The sequence below is a fragment of the Nestor notabilis genome, unplaced genomic scaffold, assembly GCF_000696875.1.
Source record: "Nestor notabilis isolate BGI_N333 unplaced genomic scaffold, ASM69687v1 scaffold2230, whole genome shotgun sequence".
NCBI classification, from domain to species: domain Eukaryota; kingdom Metazoa; phylum Chordata; class Aves; order Psittaciformes; family Psittacidae; genus Nestor; species Nestor notabilis.
The window spans coordinates 1-11,330 of record NW_009909499.1 but is presented as its reverse complement, the minus strand read 5'-3'; the positions used below and the strand labels follow the sequence as shown (position 1 = coordinate 11,330).

The 11,330-nt window shown below is 36.2% G+C and overlaps 1 protein-coding gene across 1 annotated transcript in view; it reads right to left on the bottom strand.

Annotated features, from left to right (window-relative positions):
- FGFR1OP (FGFR1 oncogene partner) overlaps positions 1–9,912 on the bottom strand; it is a 19,082-nt gene extending 9,170 nt beyond the window's left edge. Inside the window, exons 1-6 of the mRNA XM_010018419.1 lie at positions 9,904–9,912; positions 5,964–6,017; positions 4,050–4,104; positions 3,315–3,403; positions 1,488–1,622; positions 657–740 (exon numbers count right to left, since the gene is read on the bottom strand). Coding sequence (XP_010016721.1) covers positions 657–740; positions 1,488–1,622; positions 3,315–3,403; positions 4,050–4,104; positions 5,964–6,017; positions 9,904–9,912 — 426 coding nt within the window. The remainder of the gene's footprint in view (positions 1–656; positions 741–1,487; positions 1,623–3,314; positions 3,404–4,049; positions 4,105–5,963; positions 6,018–9,903) is intronic.
- Between the last annotated feature and the right edge of the window lie 1,418 nt (positions 9,913–11,330).

The window sequence follows — 11,330 nt, the reverse complement described above, 5'->3', positions numbered from 1 at the left end:
TATTTTTTCTTGGGGGGGGGGGGAAGGGGAAGCTATTACAACTTTTTATGTGATCAGATCACATCAATAATTTGAACAAAATTTACTACTTAAATCAGGGTTGTTGTGCTTAGTTGTTTTTCAGGGGAGGTTGTCTTTTTTTTTTGTCGGAGGTTGTTATTGTTGATGTTTTGGTTTTTTCCCCCCGTTTCTGTGTGAGTGTGTGTGTCACCCCCCCCTTCTTTTTTTAACTCAGTGTGGTGGGGAGCTGATTTCTTGTGGAAAAGAGGCTTAAGTGCTCATGCCCCCTTCCATGCCCTACTTTTTCCCATAATTCTCAAACTGTTGATCAGTTCCAGACCAATGTAACAACTTGGAAGATGTTCATTAATAACAGATTTTGTGCTAACAAGAAGCAACAGAGGGAGGGAAAAAAAAAACCACAGGGCCCACACAAAGACAGATGTATCCCTATACAGTATCAATGCCAAGCAGCAATCAGCCAACCCTGAACAGAAAAGACTGTGTATGTACTGTCACCTACCCAGTCACAAAGTCACAGGACTTGGCAGATCATTTAAGTGAATGCCACTGTATCTCCGTTTTCATAGGAGTTCTCTCTTTTACTTATCTCATGTATGTTATGCAGCTTTTTCATTATACATAAACAATCTTACCTTACTTGGTACAGGGTGTGTACTTGATCTTCCATCAGATGATTTTGATGTGGGGCACAGGCTATCACTTGGAACTGGAGCCACCTAAGAAGTTTCAGATAAACATTTCTTAAAAATGTACTGAATTTTATAATAATACCATCTAACAAGAAACAAGGCTACCATCCTCACTCACAGAGCACATAAACTGTGACACCATGATGCTGTGTTAGGAAGTCTATGACAACTACTTCTGAATTCAAGCTTTCATTGGGGTACTCAATGCATCTTGGGTGCAGAGAATTTTCTTTCAAGCCACAAACATGACAGAGACTAATCAAATGCAACTGGTTGGATTTCATTCATTTAATTTACAACTTAATTATATATTCCTTTAATATTACTGTCATTGCCCTCAGGTAGTTTAATAGTTTCATATATTTAGTTTTAAATACATAAGTTTTCAGAACAGCTTTAAAGATTTTAATGAAACCAATTCTAGTTATATTAAAATTAGAAGTATGCCAAAAAAAATACATACAGCTGAAAGTGTTATCAAACCACAGTAAAAATAAGAAAATAAGCAATAGTGTTTAGTGTCATTTATCTGGGTTCACTCTGTGTTACTATGCTGTAGTAGAATATTAGTCAAGAGTACGAGGGTGGCATTAAAAATAACAGAATAGTCAATCTTTATTTTTCAACATTTTTTCTTGTACGTTATGTTGAAGTCATAATTTAATAAAGACTTGAAACATATACTACAACAATAGTTAAGTATTCTTTACTTTTCAACACTGAAATGAAAGTAAAGAATTATGAAAAAAGAAATTACATGTTAACACTACTTACTTCTCCATTGTCTGAAATATTTTTCTGCTGACATTTTCGAACAACCTCCAATAACAGGGGACCACCCACAGTACCTCCTTCTTCTGTAATTCCCAAATCTCGAGCTAAGTTTTCTCGACCATCAAGGCCATTTAGCTGGGGGAAAACAAAAATCACAGCACTGAAATAACTGTCAGAAAACACTACATATATATTGTAATGTAACTCCTACAGCTTTTTGATCCTATTTAACACAGCAATATTTTGACTAAACAGTGAGTAAGGGTTCCTGTTGCATGTATATTCAGTTAATGAGAGTCTCTTGCACCATTTACTTCTGATCTGTACCTGAACTTATTACCATCCAAAGTTGTTTTAAATATGAAAATTTTTGTTGTTACCAGGCATCAGGATTTATATGGTCAAGTTTAGCCTATTGCCTTCAAAAGTGGATCCTAGGACACCTAGCCAGTTGTTCCAGTAAATTCATAGATGACAGAGTCTCCATTCCTGTGCATATAAAAGTACACTGGCATAGGTCAACGCTTACTTTCAGTCTGTTTCACTTTAAAAAAAACATGGGTTTAGGCAGAAGCAGGGACGAAAGTAATCCAGTATCAACCAAATAAAAAAGAAAAGAAGACAGGAAAAAAAATACACTTTTGAAAACTGTAATTCACATTACAGCAGAAGCAGAATGCTGCAGCAAATCCAGGGGGGTTGGCATGACCTCAGAATGGCAATAATGCAAGGGTCACCAGTTCATTTTAAATTCTTACAATGACTTAGTGATGCTTCCTAGCACAACACTGAGCAAGCAAATACTGAAGTAAGCCACCACTAGTCAACATGGAGGATAGAAAGACAACACAAAAGACTTCTCAGAAATAGGGAGTACTAGAGGAAGACAAAGGAAAATCTATCAGCACTATGCACAGCGTTCTTGGCCAACTTGCTTAACCTTGGCCAAGTTTTATATATGCACTGCATTAGGTGAAAAAGATGCTTCTACTGGAAAAAGGAAGGGGGCGTTTCAAAAGAGCATGAGATGCCTTTACAATGCACATGAAGCACTGCTCCTAAAAGTGAGTGACAACATGACAGAAAGCATGACTGTTTGTTTGCTAGCACAAACATGAATCTTTGTACAGATGTGTCCTTGTGTTATAAATGCATCTAAGGATGTTTGACAAAGAACAAGGGTGTATGGGATTTTCTTTGAAAAAACACCTAAAAAGAAACATGAATTCCTGAGAAACAGAAGGCAGTTAATTTACTTAGGAGCTGGATTTTTAATAAATTAACCTCTGATATATTTAAACTGACATTAAGAATAAAAATTAGTATAAAGTATAAAGAGAAATTCTTCAGTTAAATGGAAATGTTTCAAACCCAAATGTATTATTAAAACATTTATCTCATAAATAGAGACAGAGGGACAAATATGATGAAAAACCTCTAGCTCAATATCAAAAGCCTAAAAGCAATCAATTGGGCTACATAATCCTTTCCAACTGAACTATTCAATCACTTTGTCACATACATCTGCACAAAGCCCTTTGTTTCACTGAAATTTCTCTCAGAGTAGATTACTAACATAATTTTCATGTAACAATACTAACTTAGTATCATGACATAGTAAAACTATTGGCAAAAAATGTTGCAAGGGTATTCTGTTGAATATTTTTTTTTAAATCATAGAATAGTAATTTGCTAATTCAAAATTAACCTATCAAGCACTGATCTCTGATAAAGTGAATACTCCCTCATATAACCACACTTTCCTGGAATACATGTCTTTATGGCATACAAATGGCATAGCATACAAATAAAACCAGTATATCTTACTGTGCTTGATTCAGGCTGGAAAACAGCCAATGTAAAATCAAGATTGAAAAAATGTAGAAATTCTGCAACAAGACCTGCTACCAAACGACCTAAAAAGGAAATGAGAAGAGTAAAGACACACCAGATAGAAACAATTCTTATTTCAAAGATTTAACATTAACATGGCTTCAGTACTGAAGTACACTGATTCAACACTCCTACAAATATCATTTAGACATTCAGCAAACTACCACCACATAGTTAATTTGCATACCAATTCCATAATCTCTAACTCAGTCATCATATCAGTTATTTATCTCAGCAATACTGCAGGAGCATAAATTGTGACTGCTTATAAAATTCAGGTATAAGATTTTTATTGTTTTTTTTACTATTCAGTTGGTTTAAAGACATCATTTTGACATTTCTGCTATGTGTGCATTCACTACTGTACCTCCGTAGTGGTTTTCACTGGTAACTGTTTCTATAGTCTAGAATGGCTCCAAATTAGCATAATCATAACTTATCGTGAAGTATTAAACTGCATCAGTCACCTCAGTTAAAAATACAACTTCAGCAATATTAACTTCACAAATTATAGATTGAATTCTATTCTGAATGAATAGTAATCACGACATTTGACACAAACAAAAGCATTCTTTATGTCATGAAAACTGTTCTGCTTATGAAACCTTCAAAGATTTAATCCTTTGCTTAATATTTTTAGTATTTTGAGAAGTATACTAAAGAACTTACCATCTTTTGTACCTAAAAAAGTTTTCAAGCTTTCATTTACCAGAGGTGCTTTGTTCTGTCAAAAAACAAAACACAAACACAAAATTAACATCATCTTTGTGCTAGCAAGAAATTGAAAACCACAACAAGTTGGCATTTTGGTGTACGCTGTTCCACAATGATGCCTGGCACATGCAAGTCACATCTTTAAAGTCTAGCTTTGTATTAATTCTACTACCTACAAATAAAAGCTGCAGAGCCATACGTTCATTTAGGCACATTAAAATTGTCTTAATATTTCTGTTATAAAAGATACAGAACTGTAATAATTTCACCAAAATTCTTAATAGTGGACTGACCTTTATTTATTTAATGATTAAAAAGGTAAGTTAAGAAGTTAACTTCCCAGACTGCTCCTCTAATATAGTGCCAACTTTAAGGAAATTCAGTCCCACCTTTTTAAAAAAAAAAATGAGAATTTACAAATCATCTTGACAAAGTTTGGACCATGCTAATTAGTGGCTCACAAATCAATACTCATCTATTAATTAAATGATCTTCAAAGATATTATGAGAATGTTTTTCCTCCCTTGTTAAATTTGTCACCTTCAGCTTTGATTTTTAAACAGAGATAAATCAATGCGGGTTGTCAAAATTGTTTAGGGATATTTCAAACCAAATTCTAAATGCCATTCCTAATGTATCAAAATATCCTGGGTAAGAACCTAACTCTAAGAAAAACAGATCTGTTATAGGTATTTATTACTATAGCCATAAATACTAACACACACAAGAAAGCGCTGTGCAAAAAAAAGTAAGAAAAAATCTCCTGCTTAATTAAAATATGACACATCTCAGCCTTTCAAAAAAAGGGTGAGCCTAGATCGACTGCAGCACAATCTCTCTTCAGCACCATTATTCTCCAGGTAGTCTGAGATTGTTCTCTGGGTACTCCACAGTATGCTGAAGTTTCCCGTAAGAGATGGCACTGCTCTGCTATTATCAATCTTCCACTGTCTTCTTCAGCAATCTTAGGTTAGATATCTGGAATAGGGAATCTCATACCATAGAATAACTACTTCCCATCCTTACTAATGTTACAGTGATATCTGTTTCAGCTGTGCAATTTTCCAGCAAGAGTTCAACCATCTAATCAGTAGATGATAGGTCAGTTTTCTATTCCTCTTTAAACAGAGCCTGGATGTAAAACACCCTCTCCTTCTCTAGCTCTAGAGAATGGAAAGACACAGGAAACAAGGTAATGCTAGCAGTAAAAAGGGTCACGAAACTAGCATCTGCATACCTCAGCAGTATTGTTACTTAATCACACTAGTATCACATATCCTTACCATTATTATATTGTCAAGGTATTAGTACATAGCCCATCTCTTTATTCAGAATTTTTCCTTAAATATAGGCAAATTATCCTGAAGTAAGACTACAACATCCTTATGAGAAATACCAAAAGCATTACCATACTTGGCAAGCTACTGAATTAAACTGCTTTCACAATACAATTGTTAAAAAAAACCCCAACAAAATAAAACCCTACACTGTAATATTTTCAATTTCAAAAGACATTAATCTGGTTTCGTAAGATCTTGATCAGTCAACTAGATATCTTTTTTTAAAGAAGTATTTGATAGAAAAGATATTTAGTTATTCTGATCAACTGGACATAAGCAATATAAAACCAACAGAGACAGTTACTTAAAGCTACAGTTTCAAAGGGCTACATAACAATTCCTATTTCTAAACATCAGAAAACTCTTGACAGTCCTGTTTTGTGCTCTTTAAGCATCCTGCTCTTACATAGCAATAAATGATTTTCTCTTGTTACATTTCACAAACAAAGTATTAAAGTTATTGTGTTTAATTCTACACGAAGAACTGTCAAAATGCTGGTGTTTTAATTTATTTTTAAGGCCCTCTTACCTCCACTTTCTCTTGTTCTTCTAGTGCCAAAAAAACAGCTGCTCGCAACTCTGCCTGCCAAATAAAAAATAAAATAAACTGCATTTCTACAAGCACTGTTTTCCCTATGCAAATAGAATGCAAAGAGCCAGCAAGTAGCTTAACAGCTATTTGTTTCTCCTCGAGCAATCTGGCATTGCTTGTAATACATATCAGAGCAATTAAAACACTTAAGATTACAGACAGTGTGACCTGAGGCTGGGAAAGAAGTTTTCAGTATGAGAACAAGGGGTTAGTGGGAGGGGTGTTCGATGAAAGACTTCCTAAATTATTTCTTCATACACACACACACACACAAAAAAAAAAATCTATATTACCTACATTATTTCCTACTAATTTCTTCTGAGAGTTAAAAATCCAGCTCTTTCAGACAGCTCTGAAGCATCTACCCTTCATTTACAGTTTGTTCAGGAAACATGAACAAATAGCTTATGATAATACATTTTTTAAAGTTAATGTTAAGATACACAAATTCCTGCAATTTCTTGTCAGACCACACTCAAAGAAACTGAATTTCTCAAGGAAAAGAAAGCACGATTCCAGTCAAATACTCTTGTAGTGAGGTTTTACCTAACTGATTTTTAGTATCTTAATATTAAGGATCAGAATTCTTCTAAGAACTATTTTGAATATTTAAGCTTAAGCCTGGACTATTTTTTTTAATATTTTTTAACACTACAGTTTCACTACTTCTTTCATTGAACATATCAAATGAACAACACACATTACATTTGATGAAGTAGTTTACCACTTTAATCAACTCTTAATCTGACATTTTGAAGTAGCCAGTAGATAACACTGCTGTGATGAAGTAGAAAAGGCAAGTGCTACTTTCTATGACAGGTTTCTCAGGAGCAAAGAAGAAAGAAAGCTTTTAAAGAAAGATTAATTTCCATAACTAAGAACAAGAAAAGTATAAAGAGTGTCTTGATTTTCTCACATATATTACAAAAGGTAACTAAACATAGATTACTGTGTGACTGTTACCACCCACAAAAAAAAAAACCAAAAACAAAAAAAAAAAACCACACAACAAAACAAACAAAAAAACCCAAAACACCTTTTCAAAGAATAAAAAGTAATAGGAAGTCTTTTTAACTTTCTTGCACCAGAAGCGTAAAATACTTACCACAATTTGTATGCAATGGTCATACGAACACTCTTATGTTTTCTTCAGGTGCTGGGGTACAGTATTCCATCAGCAAATCCTCTTACAACCCGTTAATTAAAATATTATCTTACGAAATCCGTTTACATAAAGCTTTCCAACCAACAGCTAACAACTTCATTACTTAGTCTTATGTCAGTATGAAAAGTTTTAGATAGTTGCAATGCTCACACCTTTCCACTGATGCCACCGAAACCAAGTATACTTACATAAAAGGATAAGAATAACAACAAAGCATTTGTGAAACAGACTGGCTATTACAACTGTTCAAAATAAAAGACAACAGCCATTACATGTGGGCAGGGGTAAACCTCCTTAAGGTCTGGATCATGAGACCATAGAACAAAGTTGACTGAAAGTGGTTGTCATTACATCAGCCGATCCAGAGTCTGACCTGTTTGAGATAGAGGAACAGTATCATAATTGTCATTCCTTTTCACATAACTGTGACTATTTGCCTGTTCCACTCCTCTAAGTCCAACCCAGCAGCTTTTAAATACAGATTGAGGTGCTTTTCTTCCACTTCTCATTATTTAATGACATGGTGTCAGTTTCTCCCAGCTGTTGCCATTCTCCAGAATAGCAGGATCAAATTCATACATGGGTATGTATCATGTCCATGGAGTTCTCTTTTATTGAGGCATTTGTCTTTTATTGTGCTAGAACGCACTTGTCCAGCACTTAAACAGGACAGCTTATTGTCCTAGGACAAAACTCGAGACAGCATTTTCCAATAGGAAAGCACTTGGGGACATGGGAAACTCATTTCTGCACCCCAAAGCATGTATATGCATCAGTGACCAAGATGACATCTTGTAACAGGCACTAAGCACAAACTGTGGATAGCTTCTGCTTAGTGCCCACTGGTTTCCTTTGCATAGCTATACAATTCACTTGTAAACATCCCAATATCCTAATACCTTCCAAAGACATCTCCGTAAAATTTTTCCTACCACACTTTAATCATATCTTCTATCCTGAAGCAGTATTTTAGATGAACAAGCAACGGCTTCACACCACTGATCTCAACATGCTATGGAATACTAGATCAAAAAGTGGGTCACTTTAATTTCATAAAATGCTTTGCACACATACAGTTGAGTATAACATTGTGTGCTAGTTGACAAAGCCTTGCTGTCCGTTTCATGCATCTCTCAACATAATTTCTACAAACCCTTAGAGTCCTGCAACTTTTACATAGGAAACCCTTGATTTTCCACCCCCCACCCGCCCATCAAAGACCCATTAGCAGAAAACAACAAATTTCAGCTTGCCAAATGCACATGCTGCCACCCTTCTTAATCCACTTAAGGAGATGAACACAGTTTTTGAAGCCACGTTCATGCAACTTTCTGCATTCTCCAACAAGTAAGGGGTAGGCAAGTTCAGCAAGTGTTAATAAGGGAGACATTCACTTCACAGATCTGCAAGGGGCCTAGCTGGAGATGCAAAACTCTCCTGCAAGCTTGCATTCACTTCCATTGTTACAAACACATGCAGCACTGTGGTTAAATATATGTTTAGGGCAGGAAATTATTCAAGTAAAGCATAAGATTTTGCAGGGTAAAAGAATGTATCAATGCTGAGATAAACGGTTTACAGACATTCCAGGCAAAGCACAGGCATGTATAACTGCCATCTGCTCCAGTGCTATGAAAGAACCCTACGCAGCCACAAGTATCTCCTGCATATGTAAAGTTTGCTGGCACATGGACACATGATTGCACAATTTTCAGGATCTCTACTTCCTATACTCCACAATGACTGCCATATACCTCCGTAGATAGAGAGCAAGACTGGCAGAGCATTAAGGAGTTTAACCATTGGTGACCACCCCAGGCCAAAACCCTGTGTGCATCAGGCTAAAAGCCCATATCAGCTTATATGCACCACAAGTCCAAAGTTTGTGCCAAACTGTGAACAGCAACTTCACTACCAGTGTTATTCAGTACCCTCCCTGTCACTCTCCATCTGCAGTCAGTGGGGTTTTCATCCTTGAGCATGTGGCAGTGTGCTCCTCCCTCCCTGCTTAAGCCCTAACCACCAAAACAAAAAGGAACACAGCAAGTAGTAGCATCATGGTGGTTCTTGCTCTGATGAAAACAGCCTCCCTAGGAAAAAGAAAGATCATATTCTCCTCAGAACAGAAGGGCATTTCTATTTCTACAGCACGCATCACACAGCATCAGTGATAATTTTCACTAAAGTACAAGCATCCACAGTTCTATTCTGTATGTTTACAGAATTTATTGGGAAGCAGTCTTATCCATCAGATTAATTCCAGTGATTAACAAATTACGTATATATATATACACAAACTACAGCTCAAAGACAGGAAATTCTCAACTGCAAGTGGCAAATATTTACAGATCTAGTTTTCACAATACGACTTCATTAAGTATTCCATTGCTCAAAGTCTAAGGTAAGTAGAAATTACCTCAAATAAGAATAAACTAATAAACTGCAACGTATGATAAAATCAGGTTGTGTTAGAGAACAAAGGCATCAACCTTAAGTTTCTTTCTAAAAATCACACAGTCATTAAGTTACAAAATATATTAGCTGACAGTGATACATTCTAGTTACCAAAATAATTCCTTTTGAATTCTAATCCTCCCCAGCTGTCTTTACCTATAGTGTCTCATACTAATTCAGTTATATATTGACCATATGTCTCTTTAATGTATTTACTTCAATAAATCTCAAATACATTATTATAGTTAGCTTTCTAACCTCATCCATCTTGAAATAAAATGGTCAGTTCTCATTCTGAAGTACAAGATAAACAACTGCCTTGATAACATGTAAGCATTCCTTCAGTTCTATCACATAATTAAAAAAAACTGGTGCAATAGATAACTGCTGTTGATCACAACTGTGTTTCATTTATTTTAATGAATGGATGATTACAGTTTTGTTTGTTTGTTTTTAATGCATGGTATCTAATTTCAGTTAAAAGCTGACAGTTTAAGAAGACTTGTTCAACCTTAATTCTTTTGGAGGACAATGGACTTTTTGCAAAGTACCAGCAGAACAAATTCTATCAAGCAACAGTCAAACTCACATGCCAATTAACGTTTACTGGTAAGAAAAAACACCATGAATTCCTCAATTGAACAGCCACAACCATAAGCAAACCAGTTATTAAACAGTAATTTCTAGGATTAAAGAAGAGATGGCCTGGGGTAGTCACCAGTGGTTAAACTCCTTAATGTTCTGCCAGACTTGCTCAGTATCTACTGAGGTATATGACAGTCATTGTGGAGTACAGGAAGTAGAGATGCTGCAAGTTGTGCAGGCACGTAAGAGAGATAACCTGGTAAGTAGGATGCAGCTTGTACTTTTCCAAGTCATTTGCTAGCTTGCCTTAAGGATACTTTACACCATACTGGATATTACACACTTTGATCATTACAGAATAGTGAAGACTACAAAGAATATATTTACACAAAACTCAAACTGGGAACCACAGTACAAAACCTTGCATACTACACAAATACAGGAATTAAGAAACTACAGTTCATGTGCTCAATGTGATCCAATTGGCTTGTGATTAATTTTTTAGTTATCATTGTATTATCACCATATTTTTATTGGTTAACACTATGTGAGAGATAAACAGGATCTGTATGACTCTGCTACGTACAATAACTATTACAAAAAGCTTCTAACTTGAACAAGAATTCATGGAACCAGTTTTCACATCCTTTCTGACACAAGCTCAGGCTACACCACAGGCTTGGAAGTAGCGTATGCTCCACCGTAACACTATCTTACCTATATTTTTTTAAAATGGCATTATTTGTTCCCTGTAGGCGGACAGCATCCCCCGGGAGTTTCCAGATTCAGCAAGCCTCCAAGACACAGCTCAAGTAGCTCACGCACAAGAACAATGTTTAAGCAGCAACTCTCAAGAACTCCTGCTTGGAACTTTCAATAGGGGCTTTTCGTATCGAAACAGGGAGAAACTCTACCCTGTGTGTACCCACACCACCCGGAGGCTGAATGCTTCCAGCGGGTTTGGCAGCAGCAAGAGAGCTCCTGCGGCCACACGGCATCTACGAGGGCGAAACCGCAAAGCCGGGCGCCGCGCTGCCTTGCGGCGGCCGAGACCTGCTCTCCCTCTCCCCGCCCGGGTGAACCTGCGAGCCCTGCGGCCG